The 18,481-nt window shown below is 35.7% G+C and overlaps 1 protein-coding gene across 1 annotated transcript in view; it reads right to left on the minus strand.

The window, feature by feature from the left end:
- Positions 1-775: 775 nt before the first annotated feature.
- LY75 (lymphocyte antigen 75) overlaps positions 776-18,481 on the minus strand; it is a 47,128-nt gene continuing 29,422 nt past the window's right edge. Inside the window, exons 23-35 of the mRNA XM_068687657.1 lie at positions 17,545-17,705; positions 16,690-16,819; positions 13,931-14,163; positions 11,945-12,113; positions 10,671-10,832; positions 9,633-9,755; positions 9,023-9,217; positions 8,411-8,631; positions 7,250-7,424; positions 6,361-6,528; positions 5,005-5,127; positions 4,375-4,542; positions 776-3,553 (exon numbers count right to left, since the gene is read on the minus strand). Coding sequence (XP_068543758.1) covers positions 3,369-3,553; positions 4,375-4,542; positions 5,005-5,127; positions 6,361-6,528; positions 7,250-7,424; positions 8,411-8,631; positions 9,023-9,217; positions 9,633-9,755; positions 10,671-10,832; positions 11,945-12,113; positions 13,931-14,163; positions 16,690-16,819; positions 17,545-17,705 — 2,213 coding nt within the window. The 3' untranslated portion in view covers positions 776-3,368. The remainder of the gene's footprint in view (positions 3,554-4,374; positions 4,543-5,004; positions 5,128-6,360; positions 6,529-7,249; positions 7,425-8,410; positions 8,632-9,022; positions 9,218-9,632; positions 9,756-10,670; positions 10,833-11,944; positions 12,114-13,930; positions 14,164-16,689; positions 16,820-17,544; positions 17,706-18,481) is intronic.

The following is an 18,481-nucleotide window of genomic DNA, read 5'->3' on the forward strand; positions in this document are numbered from 1 at the left end:
GTAACCAAAGGTGCTGCTCCATTTGCTATGGGTCTTTCCATAGGAGTAAGGTCTTCAGTTGTAACAGGACTGTGATGCTCACGTCAGGTCATAAGTGTGCAAAAACCTTTGTGCATTTAGCAGAAGCTGTATCGTTTTTGTGTTGAACTACTGCAGTCCAGCAGTTTGTGCTTTAAGATAAAGGAGTTTTAAGACGTCTTCCCACTTCCACCGCTGTGTGACCTGGGGAATGTACTTTGTTTTTGTGTTTCTGTTTCCCTGCTCGTCCTTTGTCTTCAGTTCTTACATTAATTCTTTTGAGGCAATTGACCATGTTCATAGTCGTGCATAACAGGGTGTTTCTCCCAGCAAGGCACTGCCTGTAGCTAGTAACATTGCCCTCTGGCCAGGTGTTAGGGATTTTAGGGGTCTGGAATTCAGAGTTTCAGGTGATACTTAAAATGAACACAGCTCATGCTTAAATTGCAACTGTCACAAGGCTGGAGGTATTTTAACTTTGCCTCCATTTTATGGGGAATTATGTTAGCTCTAATGCAGTTTATAAGGGCTCCTAAGCTGTTGTAAGAAAGCTAAGCTGTCTCATCTAGTGACTCTACTGAGCTGTACCTTGATTTAAAAACAAAGGTACAGAGGAATGTTGCCTTATCCGTGTAAAAACTATCTGTTTTAATTGTGATCACAGCTCCTGTGCTATGTGCTTTTTTTATGCAGTGATTAATAAGCTGTACCTTAGCTCTGATAACTGCTTCCATGGAAATAAAACCAGTGTAAGCAGTTTAGTGTTTTATTTAACTTTATTCTTTCAGTAACAATACTGCTAAATAATTTTCCTATATATTTCAAATAAAGTGGGTTATTCAGCTGCACTAAGGCAGTTGTGCTTGTTCAAATAAGAATCACCAGTGATTAGACAACTTGGGTATGATAAAACAAACATGAAAAGAGGGGCCTTGCAAAATTATTTACATCATCCATAAGAATAAAATATACAAATATTTGGTTTTATTATAAAAAGGATATAGTCATTTGTTGGGTAATTAGGATTTTATCACTAATTTCAATTTCAGACTCACACCTAAAAATTTTCAAAGTATAAACACCTATAAAACTAGTAAATCTGAAAACATGAATTTGTAAATATTTTTCCCCAATTATTATTGTTGTTAGAAAAGGACAATAAAACACCACTTTTAAAGTTTGTTAACTTAGAAATTGTTTGGCAAAACATTTATGCTTATAAGCTAAAACAAGATGACAGGCACCAGGGTTTGTTATGTTTCATACTTCTGGAACCAAGGAGGCTTAAGAAGGGAGGTGGGGATTATTTTCATTACATAGTAACTAGCATCAAGAAAGAAGAAAGAAAACGTCCACAATTGTGCCTAAGTACCAAAACAATGAAAGTGCTTATTTCTTCATCAGCAAACTAAAACAATGTTTCCTTTACTATGCCCCTTCACTCTATTTTAACAGGTTCTAAAGTGATATCTACAGAAAGTTCTCTATTTCTCAGTACAGATGATAAACACCTGCTTATCAAAATAGTGCAAAAAGGAACAAAGAAAAGTGCTGTCAACGTAAGTAAACTGCAGGGAAAAAAACGCAGCTGAATATTATGACCTTGCAATGTTGCTTTAGAGAAATCAGTAGTACGCTTTTTCAGCATGTCAGACCAAATGTATTCCTATTTCCCATATCACACCATCATTAGATGGGGAATGGATTTGGTCTTTTGCATATACTCCTTCATAAAAGTAACCGTGTCTGTTCTGACTTTCGTACTGCACGTTTAAGAAGTCTAATGACTTCAGAAACAGTCAAATCACTAGAATAACATTTACAATGCTGTCTTCCCTTTTTCCCTTTATAACTTTCTTCGGAGTGCATAGAAAAGGCCACAGTGACACATTCCATACAAAAATCAAGTTTAAGTTTTATGTAAAATACTCAAGTATTTTTAGCATTTACATACGCAACTTAATTTACCATACATTCTTTCTCACTCCTTCCTTATATCTTTATCTTATTTCTTGGACAGACAACAGATATTTCACCTTATATAGTAAAGCATTTAACCCTAGTATAAACAAGAGCATTACTGGAGGTACAATGTCAGGAGCATCTCATTACAGAACATAGAACACCATCACTGCAAACTCCTGTCCTCAGGTGTCACAGTGCAACAGATCATAAAATGGAGGTCTTTTCCCTGTTTTATCCACAAGAAGATCACTCGGGTCTAATTCCAGAGTAGTTTGAAGACAAGCTAGAGTGTGATAGATCTTCCTCTAAATACTACTCTAGGTGCAGTTTTCTTAATGTTTGTCTTAATCAATGCTTAGCTCTAGATACTGATTTTCACTGTAAACATTTCTGCTATTTGTGCTTTTAAAACTTTGTGAAAGGACTTGTAAAAAGAAACTGAATAATTTACTTGACAGTTATATCACAGGATAAAACACAACATTGATGCCTTTGCTTTTATAAGGCTAAGGTTTTTAATTATGTCTTGAGTTTTGCTTGTGCTTGCAGTTAGCCCTTAGTGGGTAGTTTTACTACTTCTGCTACCTTTGGGGGATAAGATTAGTTATTTGCCAGCTTGCCAGTCTCAGACTTAAAATATTCTACATTTATTTAATTTACTCGTAGATAGCATGGCTTTAGTACAGGGTATTCCCTATAATTCTTTGCTCAAAATGTGCATTTTGCATTCTAAGATTCTTATCTCACCATTATAACATGGTTTTTTTCATGACTTCTAGGGGAAAAAGTAGAAGTATGATCTTCCTCCACTACAACAAGAAAATCTAAAGTCTAGTTGGATAGGAAGGAATGCTTAGTTGTCTTATAACTCCTTTCTCCCCTACTGTATCAAAATTTGTAATAGCTTTCTAGAAAAGTTGCTACACAAAAATGGCTTGTCTCCTATTTATAGTCTTTGTGCTAGCTGCTACAGGGTAAATCCAGTGCTAGCTATCAAAACGTTACATCATTTGGCCTGAAGTTATTGAGTGAAAATTGTACAAAAGTGACAGAATTCATGTAGCAATTTTACATGCATTCAATATGGTGATGTTGCATAAGTACTATTGGCACAAATTATTTCATTAAAAAACGTTTTCCAGTAAAGAGAAGGAAAATAATACTCTAAATTAAAATATATTACAGAACTCCAGAAACCTTGTACCTTAAACTGAGGCCAAATGTAAATGGGCTTGAAGAAAAATTGCACACTTGTATAAAAGAATTTAGCCCCCATGAATAGCCTTATTACTTTTTCAAAAAGAAGTAACAAAACATCAAGTAGTTCATTCCTTATGGCTTCACACAGTGAAGTTCATGCTAAATTGCCTAGAAGGAACAGGTTCTCAATAGCTATCTTTTGTGAACACATCATCAGTTTCATCATCATTCATCCCTCTTTGGTAACGTACTGAAGAGAAGGCACTCCAGTGAAGACGCTTCTTTTTGTAGAGAAACCACACTAATCCGACAGCGAAGACTAGGATAATTAACAGGGCAAATGCTACAGCCACCCCAGTATGATTAGAACCTGTAACAGAACAAAAAAATTGTTGTTACTTAAAGAGTTTTGGTAAGAATATTGCTTTCATGGGGTTGGTGCTTAGGTAGCTATACACTAATACCGTATGCATTTATGTAGGAGTCATTTAGCTGGAGTAAAGGCAAACCGTTTCAACGTATTAATAGACTTCACCTTATCAACTGGAAGTTCGGTTCTCATGTGAATCAGTATTTAATTGTCTATTTTGATTAATCTGCTTAATGCTCAAGTGATTGCTTCCTTTTCTGGACAGAGCAGAATGTGAGGAATTAACAGGAGGCCTGAGTTCTTTGTTTGTTTGTTTTTGTGTTTTTTTCTGGAGCTGTATGACCATTTTCAGAAGCTTCCTCCAGACTGAAAACAATCTGCAGTACCTCTTTACCCAGCTTCTCTTACGAGCAGAAGTCTTTCTGTACCTACCTGTATGGACTCGCCCATGAAAGACACCCTCTGGTAAGAACTAAAAACACAGGAACTACTCTATGCTGTCTCTTAAGTGTGAATTTCAATTCTCTCCCTTACCCTATTATAAGTGGACAGTGGGAGCTGGGAGAAGTAAATTTCTAAAGAATTTGTCCTTTTTTTCTCATCAGTATACTGTCTTAGCTGAATGTAATTTTATGACAGAACAGTCACAGAAGGCTCTTGTTTAAGGCAGAGCTACTTGATAGGTTCTTGTGAGGTTTGCACTTTTTTTTTTTTTTTTTTTTTTTTTTTTTACTTTAAGAGACTTCCTCCACCGCAAAAAGAATATCTTGAATGTAGTCACTACAGTATTAAGTCTCTGCTAAAAATCATTTTTTCCATACCTAAAGGAGCTTTACAAACCACTCTGCTTTGGCTACGACTGCAGTCAACTTTGGACCATGTGCCAGTTGTGGACAGGATAACACTGCATTTTTCATTGAGTTCTGTGCTTCTGTTTTCCCAGTTGGCGTAATTAACTGATGAGCCATCAAGCCAGTACAGGGACTGATCTGTTGAGAAGAATTTGCTTAGTTAGGTCACCAAAATATCCCTTAATGTTACAATGAATGTAGCTCACAAGCTATTGAACTATTACTTTACACTGCTAAAAGAATCAGAGCTGAGAATATCTATTCTGTATATTTAAAGCAATAAATATGAACACATCACTTTTAGCCACACCTCTTCTCCAGACCTGATTTGGACAGAAGCGACAGCACCACGAAGCATCAATGAGAGCGTTGGAGAAAATGAACTTCACCGATTCCTGACTATCTCAGGTGAGCAACAGGAAGAGACTTAACACATGACAAAGTCCAAAGGGCTGTGCCCTGCTAAGTGAGGGATGCCACCCTCAGACAGGAGTTATTGTAGGCAACCACTACTACAAAACTGTATTCTTATTTGAGGATTTATACATTTTTATTTACCATATGAAACATTCATGTTCATACATGGTTGCTGCTTCTTACCCTTAGAGTTCTGAGTCAGTCCAAGCCATACTTTCTTGGTGATGAGATCATTCTCCTTTATGTGTGTGCTCACGAATGCATTTTCTTCAGCATCTCCTATGGTCAGAAGTGTTGCTGAAGGATCTAAGGGGAAGAGGAAAATGGTCAGAATTGTAACTTTAGAAATTTCCATTGTGCTCGTACATTAAGCTTCCTGGGGGAACAATTACATCAAGAAAAAAAATAATGATCTGGGCTTCTATGATTAATTGAAGTAACCTGCAAAAGAAAGACAAACCCTCCACGCCCTAAAATACAGTGTAGTGCTACACTAGATAGCTTCAGATGACTCGTTATTCAAGCAGGTCTTATGAAATAAAATGCAGTTAACTTACTGCAGATATGGACTACCTACATGGAAGATAATCAAAAGGTATATTACTGATTCAGAATTTCTAGTCTTGTTCAAGTGATAATCCCTTTTGTAAAAGGCTCAGCATTTTGTTGAATCGAGTTATTTTCTAAATCACTTGTACCTCATTTTTTTTTTTTTATATACAGTGTTAAATTAAGGTGTAAGAGGAGGAAAGAGGTACACTGGAGTCAAGACCCAGTGTACCCATTCTTTACCACTATATGCAAATATAAGCCAGAAGCTTAATTTAGGGAAAGATTACTTTCTCTTTGAGCCACCAGGGCAGGCTGAATAGAAAGGTGAATTCAGAACTGGGTCTATTTGCACCTTTTCTTTTTTGCCTCCTATATAGTGAGTTTAACATTATATCATATGATTACAAAAGTTGCGACAGTCACTACCTTCTAAACTAAGGTGATCAAAGATTCTGTACATGCAGTTGCTTAACATTGTCTTTTGTGATACAATCCCCACATAGCTTATCAAACAGGAGAGAGATTCCTTTAATTTGACAGAAAAAGTGTTTTTTAGTAACATCTATAATGTATATTATCTATAATCTTTGGACTATTTGATAGGGATATCTCTGCAGGCAACTAATGAAAGCATATGTGTAAGAAAGCACTGCTAAAAGCACTAACTTTATTTCTAAAAAAGTTATTTGTATAAAATAAAAATTTTCTTTCAAACTGTAAACCTTAAGTTTCTGAATCCTCCATGAATGAATATCTGCATTTTCTTGCAGATATCCATGTGCCAACCAAATTGTCAGCACACTGCAGTTTTATCAAGGGCCTTAATCAGATGTTCAAAGGTAAAGCTACCTATTAGTTTTCCTAAATAAAAGAAGGAGAGCTGAAAAGCTGAAGCATAGCCAGTGTATGGCTTTCATTCTTGTTTTTAATTCTTTTGGTATAATAGACTAATTACAGATTGTAATGTGATAAAGAGTCTACACATACTCAGTTTCTGGCAGACTTTCTTAGCATCTTCCGCATTATATACTGAAAAATTGTAGAACGCCATGTCAAATGCGTAACAGTGATCCTTATACTGTATCCACTGTAGCGTTCCACTAATTTGCGGGCATCCTGGGGCTTGGCTCGCTTGCTTTTGCTGTAATTGTCTCTCTGGAAAGATAAAGATATCAATGTTATTTCTGCTGCAGGAGTTTGTGCAGTTTCTTTGTTGTAGTAACATGAAAGTATTAACAAGGACTACTGCTCCTACCAACATCCATTATTCAATCAGTATATTAATATTAGTATATTAATATATAATTATAATACCTCATATTATAATTATATAATGTATTATTACATATAATAGTAATATATTTATATATAATGTAATATATTAATATATGGTATATAATATATTACATTATATATAATAATCTGTAATCTATAGTATGATATATATAATTAATTAATATAATATTATAATGCATTGATATACTAATATAATAATATTATTAGTATGTAATTCTTCAAGTCTAGTAGAATTGTTTAAAAATGGACATAAGACAAGTCCCAAAGACTTGGGAACCTTTTTTCCCTTGTCTTTTATGGTGTTTTGAAGTTTGGTTTATGTTTGATATAGATTTGATTAAGAAAAAGATCAACACTTAAGTGTATGTCAGAGGTGACCAGGAGAAGACAAGGATTGTTTTAGGTTTTTACCTCTAGAGAATGAGTCTCCAATATTCTATCATCCCTGTTAGAATGAGTCTCCAATATTCTATCATCCCTGCTAGAATCTTAAAAAATACACGTTTGTCTTTCAGCCTTTGTTTAGGCTAAAGTAGAATACAGAAGATAACTACATAAAATGTTGGAAAGTAACACTTACTGTTTGGAGGGCTATAGCAAATGGCACCTTCAGCAACATTTGTACATTTTGTACGGTTCCAAGATCCTTTAGTATCCAACAGAACACAGTTCTCAGTAGCATTTGAGTTTTCTAATTCCCATGGATAGTAGTCAAAATCAGTTCCATCTGACCATTCAAAATTAGCTTTACTTCCCTAATTAAAGAAAGAAAACTACAATTTTTAAGCTGCAGTACATGGTTGTGGTTTAAATCTTGTCAGTCATTAATAAGTCACATAGCAATAGTTATCACTTGATGAGTGATAAATTAAAATTCAGATACCTCATTCTCCTCATTCTCTCAATCCAAGCAATTCTTAACATAGGAATCCTACCAGTTTGTGCAAACTGGAAACCATAGCACCTTTCCAAGTTTAAACCTACAGTGTGCCTTGTAATATTCTGCAGGGAATGTTTTACTTAATGTAATTCTGCTGTTCCATTTAAGCAGTCTGTCTTCCTTTCTGTGGAGATTACTAGACGTGTTGCAAACTGCTGAACCGCTGGCATGGCTGCAGTGCATAAAGCAGGCCAGGCTCAGCAATGGTTTGCAGTGTCAGCTCAAACTGTAGATACAGCGATGGAAACTCTTGACAATGAAGAGACAGTTATGAGAAGTGGGAGACCCGTTCACAATCAAAGGAGGAGCAGAAGTAACAAAGGTAAGCATAGAAAACACACTTCGCTCTCTCTGCAGAGGACTATCCTGCCAACCAACTACCACTACAAGTTCTGGAGGCAGATTTGGGGAGTACTGTGGGAAATGGGTTTGGGACCATGTGCTTTTGCTCTCAGGACAAGCAGACAGAAAAGGAATATGATCTGTAGCTTGGCCTTCTGGAAGAAGGGATGCATAACTTGCTAGAGAGCCAATTCCTGAATGGCCTTGAAGAACCAGTCCTGACATGCACTAAACATGCTCCATTCAGCCTTGCTTGATTGTATTATTTTAAAGTTTCAAAGATTCAGAAAAAATAGCAGCAGTGTCTCTACATACACTGAAATTTAATATGGTTTAATATATGTTACATGGAAATGGAGCTTCTAAGGATCTGGAAGAGAAATATGGGAAAATATTTGATGTCACATACAGGATAGTATTTACAAAGTCTTACTGAGGTTACCAACAGTACATACTTACATCGTGAATTGACAACCCAAGCCACAGAGGATAGCCATCCTGCTTGACAATATCTTCCAGAAATAACTGTTCTGATTCACTGTGTACACTTGCTAGATCACTTCTGTTTTGTTTGCATTCTCTCAGTGCCTCATACCACGTTAATTTTTTCTGAAGGATCCTGTATGTTCTGTTTCCATGTGGAATAGACTCAGGCAGTCGAGGTTTGTGCTGCTGGGGTCCTATTTCAAAGAAAAACAAGACAAACTGTACACTTCATTAATATTACTAAGAACATATGGAAAGTATTAAAATTAATCTGTAACAATGCAAGACGAGGTTGTTTTTTTTTCAGTGCAAGCCACTTAATATTATGTAAAATATCTTTCGCTATTTTGAACATTACAAACAGCCAATGACGGAGTACAGCAAACACATTCAGTCTGCTCAGAATATTGCAGTAGCTATGCACAGACTGACCCTATACCAACAGGAGCCCGTAAGAGCAGTGCCACATGGTTAAATGGGAGCAAAACCAAAGCCTTGTACAGAAGGTGCTGCAGGACCAGAACTTAAATTACAAGCCTCATCCAACACTCCATAAATTGTACATGAATCTTCTCTACAACTTACCCCTTTCAATTTTACAGGCAAGAATACTGTACACATTATAGTGATGAGCATGCCAACTTTGAGAATAATTATAAATATCCCAGAAACCATCAAGATTTACACCAGCAAAAAAATTGTTCTTCTTTATGGTAGGTCTTCCCAGCCTCCAGTTATTGTAAGCCAGATGTGTTTCATCATACCACTTCAGAACTTTGTCTGTGAAAAATATTGCATATTTATCAAACCATTGTCATTATGCGTACAAATACCATTTAGCTTTTAATGACATTAACAGATAGATATTCACTTTGGAAAAAAATCAGTGATGCTTTAAGTTACTCTAAATTAGTTCTGTATACAATGCTAAATACATTAGTATTACTCATCCAGGCCCTTTTACATCCTGCTTTCCAGGAAATCAAATCTAGATGAAACAGAACATACTGGATTTAATTATCACTCAAACAGAAACCATGTCCATAACTATTTTCTTCTAGAAGATAAATACAAATATAAATCATTATTATATGTTTGTATTTGGTTTGAGTTTAGCTATATGCTGAAACATGCACTTAATGCTGCAAACCATCTCCAATCTAGTTATTACAAAAAAAAAAAAAAGACAACTTACCACTGTCATCATAAATTACACCCAGCCAGACCCACATAGCCAGACCGCTGAATGAATGAAGCTGCTCAGTAACAAAGTTATTCTCCTCTTCATCTCGAACACTCAGAACAAATGCTTCTGGATCTGTTGAATTTATTTTTTTTTTAATTACTTTCTTACAGATTCACCTTTCAGTTACAACAAAGTATTTTTCACTGCTATTATTAACTACTAAAGATAGGTTAAAAATACATAAAAGCAAGACAAAAGAACCAAATGAATAGTGGGAAAACAATTCTCAAAGACGTTATCAACAGTGCTTCCCCTGGTTTTGTGGCTAAGACTCATCTCCAGAAATTTTTATGGGTTCTACCATCTGTAAAGTTTTATTTTCCCTTCACTATTCCTCCCTTTATTATTTTAGTAAAAAACGGGTGTATAGAACACAAAGCTATCAGCAATTGTTCACAATGTTCTTAATACTTTTTATCTAGTAGGCAGATTAAGAAAAAGACTGAATTGAAATCAATTAATGAAAAATCAGTTTATGTAAATACGCATGTCTTTGAAATGCTAAAAGAATTACTTAATATAAGAGGGAAGCTGCTCCTAAGCGTACGCTTTGTTCAGGATGAACAGGAAAAGCCCACGTGCTTTTCTGAATTGGACTATTCTCTGCCTGTTTACTTTGTTCACTTTACTGTTCCACAGGAAAAAAAAAAAGTACTTGTGACTGTAAAGACAGAATGGTGCCAAGGGGATAACAATTACCCAAACCATTTAAAATTTGCATATTTTAAATAAAAAATGCGTTTTAAATTTTTCAGAGATCTCAGAATTCAGCAGTTCCTAGTTATCTCCCTCTCGAACACATGGCCTTGCACTTTTAATCAGAGTAGCATGAGCACAAACAGCATCAGGCAGTGCAACACTAATACACATATCCAACTGCACAGCCTTCCTAAACCCTCACTTTTTTAAGACAGTGACTCAGATCTAAAACTAATCTCCCTCAATCTGGTATGCCCTTAGATACCTGTAATATAAAGAAGTACTTACTCATTTTCTTGCATAAATGATGGGCTTCTTGAGACTTCAGTTCTTGCCATCTATTTTTTGTTATCATAAAAGTGTAGCAGTTGTTTCTAAATGATATCCAGGGTGTATTTTTAATCTTATGTGGGCACTTAACTTGTGTAACTTGTTCTTTTTCATTCTTCTCTAAATAAGGAAAAACATTATTAAAACAATTTTACACACCACAGTACATTTTCAGGTAGCATTTTAAAACAAGCAAGACAAAAGTGTTGCCCTCTGGATGTGTAATGTGTTACTGTTTTCAATTTCTTTGCGACAGTGAGGTTTGTTTTTGTTGTTGTTTTGTTTTTAAGTAACTAAGCAGTGAGCATTACAAAAGAATACAAACCCTTACAGCTTGCGCAACTGTTAGGTTATATAGGTTTAAGAATAAAATCACTACATAAAAATGCTAAGCATGAACGAGTAACTAAAAGCTCTTACTGCCTTTTGTATGAAGGTAGATCACCATAACAGATAAGCTATTCCATAGCTGGCAATACAGCCTAGTTCTATGACTTTGTTTAATACTTGATAAGCGAGAAGAACTCTTCTTGTAGTTGATTAGAGTGGAAGCACCACTTAATTAAAGATGTCATAATCTCAAGTATTTACTTTACTGTGACTCAGTATGTACAACAATAGTTTTAACTGTCTTCTCACCAAATTATTATTAATGTTCTCCTAGAAGAAATCTGTGATAATCTGAGATGTTTTTCTCTTTGAGAAAGGAGTCATGCTACATATGCATCCCCCCCAAAAGCTGTCCTGCTATAATAGATGTATATTTAGAACAGTTTATGTGAACTGAAGATGACTTTAATTTGCACCTTTCAATTCAGTGTCTACCTGCTGTCTTTCTCCTCCATATAGTCAGGTATCTCTTACTCTTTTTAGACTTGAATGACTGAAAAGGTCTCAATATTAAGAAGTTTATAGTACAGAGGTAGCTCAGTCATCTTCCACATGCAAGTTGGAGAGATTAGTATGCAATGGTATTAAAGTAATGATACAAAGGTAGAATCAATTAACAATATAAAGGGTATAGTCTACCCCAAAACACTTATGCTGAGTTCCTTTTTATGTAGCCTGTGGATTAAGATCAACAGGTGCATATTACCCTATTTTAAACAAGCTAGTCTGAAGGAATGTAATTTTAAAAAGTTTTAATTTTGAAGTTACAATCTGAAATTTTCAAATATGCTTCACCATAAAACAAAGTGCACCTTTTGGAAGTATTTTACTTGCATACATACTTTCTGATGAGTAGCATATAACACCTCTGTTTGCAGAGGAACAGTCAGAAGTTTTCCAGAAGCCATCAATATCCAAAAACACACATTCTTCACTTGTTTCTTCATCCTCTTCAGACCAGCGACTAAAACTAACGTGCTTCCCATCCAACCAGCCGTAATGTTTTCCACCCTAGCATTGTACAAATAAAATTGATCAGCTTACATAGTATATAAAAATAAAATATATATAATATGCATATATAAGGTACAGAAAACAAGATAACACATTTGCATTGGCCAGAGAGTGCTAAACAGATGGCATTCACAGTGTCTCTCTCTGGTGTGAACTGTTAAATGTTCGGCTACTCTCATTTTGATCTGTTCACAATATAACAAGCTTTGTTGTTTTAAGTTTTGCAGTTGCAAGAATATGAAACAGCTGAAGTAGATGACAAATTATCAAGTGTTAATGTTTAACTTCTATGCTTATGGAGGAAGGCCAGGCAATGAGATGTCCAAATTACATCATTTGCATTTGTAAATCAATGGCAGGTCTAATTATCTGGTCTTGGAAAACTGATAATATCTGAAAACAAAGTTTCTCCACAGAGAGTTGAAAGTAATCTATCAAGTATTTAACTAATTAAATAAATAAGATGTGTTTCTGCCCTGGAGGATGCAGGAGGAATAAGAAAAATCCACATGCAACAACCTTGGTACCCTTTAAGAACCTTACATTTTAAAGTTTTCCTCAGGAAATCTCCTTGACTATTTGTAATTTAATGTATTTTGTATCTTTCATGTGTAGGATTCCAGCACTGGAATAACAAGTTTTGTTGATCAATTTCATTAGAATTGCCTTTCATGTGACTTTTTAGTTGTGCCTGAACAGCCAAGCATTCCAATATTCAAAAGCTAGTGCATGTCTGAGCTGTATGCACCAAAATAAATCATTTGATTGTCACATCAAATTATTAGGTTTTAATATTAGGTTAATATTCAAAGGAGGAGGGAAAAAAGGTTGTTCTGGTCTCTTCATCTTCATTAAGACTAAATGCCTATTTCCTTTTAAAAAATATTCTCCATGAAGTGTACACTGAAATTTCTATTTTGTTTCCTGCTTTGCCTTGAATACTCAGTAGCCAATTACTGACATAGGAAGATCATAATACCACAGATGCTAAGTGAGCACCAACCTTTGCAGGTAAGGCTTTTTTCAAACCAGTTTTAACTTTTTTCTTGCAATTATCAAGACTCGTGTTCAGCAAAAAGATAACCCTGCAAGCAAGCCCAGACCTGTTCATTAACAGCTAAGAGTGCTTTCAATCCACACTGAAGATCACCAGGAGGTCCTCTGGCTAATAAAGGCAGAACAGTAAAGCAGTACCTCCTGCACTGACTTTTCCAGAGATTTTAAAAACAAACACACACAGACACAGAAGAAGAAGAAAAAAATGCATCTCTTTGTCTTCCTCAAACTGTCTCCCTCAAACTCAAAGCAGAAGTACAAATAACATGAAATAACAACAGAGTTTAACATAAACTTTATAAATATATCTCCAGAAGTATTCAATTATTCATTCTGGATTTCATTTGCCACTTCTAGTTTCTCCTTTTTAAAGCAGAATTTGAGTTGACTTTTTACAGTGGTAGTGTAAACAGTGCTGATGATACTAAAAGACTATATTATTCGTTCATTAACAAAAGAGACAAAAGGTAATACAGTGACCTGTATTGATGCTACCCCTACAATATGTCCCTTCTTCCTATAATCTTTTAAAACAATTGTCTCTTCTTCATCAATCTATTCAGCAGAGTCCAACAACTGACTGTAACTCAGAGAACAGAAGATTTAGAACGTTAATCTTGAGACCCTCTGGATGATTATCACTAAATGAAAAGTTACCCCATAATTAATGTGTTACTGCATTTTTTAATCCCAGTTTCTATTTCATACAACTCTAAAGATGACTTTAAGCTACAGTCTGAATAGAAAATAAAACTTACATCTCTGCTGAAGAGCCCAATCCACAGCGGTTGATTATGAAGGGCAGCCTGAACAGCCAGAAAAGCCTGCTGGAACTGATCTGTGATGCTAACCAGCTGCATCTTGCGATTTATGCATGCAGCCATTGCATCATCCCAGGACAAATTCTTCAGAATTACTTCGTATTGAACGTTTTGATAGCTGAATGTTTCATTAAGGACTTGCTCTGTCTGATTATCAGCAGCTCCTATGCCTAAATAAGAAATACAGTTATTAGATGGTTAAACAATGGAATATATTCTAAATTCCCAATTTCTCTGTAATAAACAGGAAAAAAAACAACACTGTTTATATTCCCCTGGAAAAAATATCAAAGATACTTTCTTACGAAGTAGATTATGCTAATGATTTTAGTTAGGAACAAATATCTTTTACACTTTAGACAGAGAATATATAACAGCAAAAAAAGCAGGAAGGACTATTTTCAGCCACTCTATTTTTATCTCTCTCTTAACTTGGCTTCACACATTTTTTGTGCCAGCTATTTTTATTTAACTGCTAAATAGTGGTAAAAATTTCATTTATTGAAGAAAAAACATACTCCACAGCTTCAATCAGATACAGCAGTGGGAGAAAATGACTGCTCTCTGCTGCAAGATAGCAACTGCTATACTTGATTCATTTATCTCTGTGGAGCCTGTGAATTTATGCTTATGCAAATCCAATGGGCCATAAAACTTGTCTATACAGATCTCACAGTGTACAGCACAGTCCCAGAGTTTCTTACTGCCATCCACACGCATACTGGGAATTGATTTTGTTTCCATATGCACTTAATTAATTATAGAAAATCCACTTTGAATAGGGAAGGGTGTAATTTACTGTTTGTGTTCTTAGCACTGAGCCTCGCCAGTTATCAGCATCATTCTGAAGGCAGACAGCTCAGTGATGCGTTGCAATTGTAGTTAATAAAATATGCAAACATTCCCTTGGGTGGTAAATTAAAGCATGCAAAGCTAGTAACTCCCCCAAATTTATACATAAATAAATACATTTTTCCCCAAAAAAGGCAGAAGAAACTTGACATGGAAGCATAAAAAGGCTTGCTGAGAGAGGAAAAAACACTTAAAATAATAATGTAAAAATGGCTAATTGGTAGGCTGACAGAGCCATTTTTCAAAACACAAGAACAGAGAAAAATAAATATACATGTGGTATTTATGCACTATTTCCAGCTTTCAGTAGACCATAAAAGCGAGAAAGCTGAAATGGACTATTAGAATGAAGTTGCTTGTGTCTGCTGCTAAATGCTTTCACTTGATATACAGCTAGCAAAAAAAGAACTATCGGACCAGAAGAGTAACCACATATCAAAGGGTACCAAACCGAAAACAAGTTAGTAAGGGGCAGAACAGTAAAAGTTCGTTTCTGAGAGAGAAAAGACGTAATTGCTGATGATGAATGTCTCAAGAAGTTGTGCAAATAACAAATCATACCAAGACTTCTTAGAAATCTGAGTTGTCTTTTTCTCTAGGATAAAGCTCAAGGCAACTTGGACAGGTCTCAGCTATCCCTGCAACCTTCTGAGGTCCCTTTCCACACAAGTCACCTTAAGACCCATATCCCCAGTGACCGGGATACATACTCTGACAGTCCCAAACCCTTTCTCATTACATCTTCTACAGTTCTGGCTAGGAGGAAATGCTTACTATTTTAGTTAACCCAGACTGATAATACACCGATCTCTGCAGATCAACTTTCTATTAATAAAAATCTAATTTTCAGTTTGTTTGTTTTTTTTATGACTACATCTCTCCCAGCTAGACTTCAAATTTGGACACTTGGAATTTCCAAAATGTTTGGCACTGGAATAAAGAATATTTTTTATGTTAAATAAGGGGGATAAGCTTGCTTTGCCTATTTGAGAAAGAAGAAAAAGAAGAAGGTGAATATTTTCTTGGGTGTTTTTTACACAGCTTTTTTTTTTTTCCCCTAAGAAGATATCAAGTTAGTTACTTAAGAGGGTTAATTACATAGAAGTACATACTCAAAAGTGGGTATGCTGAATATTAGCCCATAGCAGTAATTAAATGCAAGAGTAGATATATTTGTTTGATCTAGTTCCAGTAATTTGTGCTGAGCAACCTACATGGCTGTATCGGAATATTATTTTTAATTCAGATTAAGAAACCCTACTCATGCCAATAAATCTATGAAGCTACAGAAAGCCACATCACTGCAGATTATCACTCTTCATGTAAGCCCTCAAGGTTTGCTCTGGGTAGTCCGATTTCAACTTCAAGAGCACATGATACCTCCTATTCTGATAGTGCTAAAAGCACAGGAGACGTTTAAGTATGGTGAAAATATTGTGAGATTCCTCCCCAGGACTTCCATCTTCCACAGTTCCAAGGGGAAAGGAGTCACTTGTTCTAGCCATTGATGTACATGACATCTATACCCCCAGAATGTTAAAGCTCCTATATGCTGAAGCATGGTTTCAGTGAAACCACACAGTCAGTACCTCTCAGGAAAACAGATACCTTCTGACATGTTCTTTGAAAAACAAACGGGGAAATTCTGAATAGCTGATAAAATTTGTCCCATATCATCGCCCTTTCACACTATGCTTTTCCAAAACAAACCTGCTCAGTGTCTACAAGAATCTTGCTCTTCAAGTGCAATGATTTACATGTATTAAGAGGTCTTCTGGCATACGCATCTTAACAGCAGACTCTGGCTCTAATTTATTTAAATTATTTTGACTCTGCAGACTTACCTGTAGGCCGCTGGCATATACCCAAGAAATGCCTGTCAGCGCAAGCAGTGAAATTCCATGTTCCAACATACTGAGACTTGGGATCGTTGAGGATTACACCACATTGATTGTTAAATTCTTCATCAAAAAGCTGAAAGTCATAGACACACTTATCAGACAAAAATAAAGTATAAACATACTCGTGTAGAGAAAGTGAAACAACATGAGGCTAGGAGAACTTGATCTGTCTGAACTTGTTTAAGAAGTTTCAAAGGAGTGGTGCAATACAGCTTGCCTATTTTACAAACACTACCAGGTGTTTAGACTCAAAAAGAATTCATAAGCTAAATATGGGGGAAGAACATTAAATGAAAAAAATTAACACTTAAAATAAATCTTGTTCGTGGGTGTGATTCCACTATACTTATTATGCTTCGCCTTGGTAGAGCAGCATGCTAAATACCGATGCATGATGGTTTACAGATGCTAAGTATAACTGAACTAATAATTATCGATGGCATCTTTTTGATGACTGTTTTTATGTAGTCTTTAAATTGCAGATAGCAATTACAGAAGTCATTAAATAGTTGTTTGTTCTTGTTTTTTTTTTGTGTGTGTGTGTGTATTTTTTTTTCTTCTTCACCTTTCAGTGTTTCATATATCAGTTCAGAAGACATCATACAAATAAAGGTCCAAATAAACAGAATTCCATTACTTTCAGTCACCTTGTCTGCTAATTAAAATCACCACTTGAGGGATCTGGTCTTTTTTTTTTTTTTTTTTAAATCTTTTTTTCCCCCTTTTACTTTTGAAAGTATTCCAACTTTCATTTTTCAATAGTCAAGAGAAGTTTAGTAGTCAAAAGTCAGAACTTACATCCAGAGGAATTTTCCTTAGTCTTCCTGTCAGGAGTGGGTGAAAATTACTATACAACAGTTTACTCCCATCTATCCATTTGTTTTCTCTTGTGCTGAACAAAAACTGCAAGCCAATCCAAATATCTTTTGGCATTTCAGGAAGTAAGGATGTTATAAAATCTGTTGGACAAAACAGTAAACATGTACACACTGTGGTTCAGACAACAGCAAACACCTGAAAAAACACTTTGCATAAATAAGATAACCCCTACTTTTATCAGCTTCATTTTCCTAGTCCTTTAAGATTCCCAAATGCTCATCATTGCCTTCTTTCATAATAAACCCCAAAGGCATTGTCTTTTATCTGAAGGGAGTAGTCTATTGGTATTTGTGCTACAAATTTTCAGCTGAGGAGCAAGGAGTATATTTAACTTGTTTTTGCCTTCAGTGCTTTGTACCCTTGCAATTACACAAATTTCAGAAGCTGCTTTTCCACAAGTCTGCATGATCTTCTATTGTCTCCCTGCAGAGAGAACTTGAGTTCTCTCCTTCCCTCTCCAAACTGATGAAGGAAGTCATAGCTCCACCTTTCCCTCCTACTGACATACCCCATAAGGCAGAATCATTTCTTAGGTTCTAGCAGAGTTTGCCTACCCCATCATCAGAGGAAGTAAGACTGGACAAAGGAAGCAAGGATTAGATGGAAAAAAAAATCAGACAAGGAAATCTTAAACCAGAGCCCTCTTACCAAGCATTCTGGAATGAAACAATGGCCTTCAGTGAACCCCCCAGGCACCAAAAGGCATTCACTCAGCTTATCTAGATCAGGAAGACAAACTGAAGCTATGTAATTAGCTGCTGCTGACATGTCTTAACTACTGGCCACATGCGAGCCTCAGCCTATTTTCTAAGCCATACAAATCCGTGGAAGATTTACATGTCAGAACTAGCCACCC

This window comes from Anas acuta, chromosome 6 (genome assembly GCF_963932015.1).
Source record: "Anas acuta chromosome 6, bAnaAcu1.1, whole genome shotgun sequence".
Taxonomy (NCBI): Eukaryota; Metazoa; Chordata; class Aves; order Anseriformes; family Anatidae; genus Anas; species Anas acuta.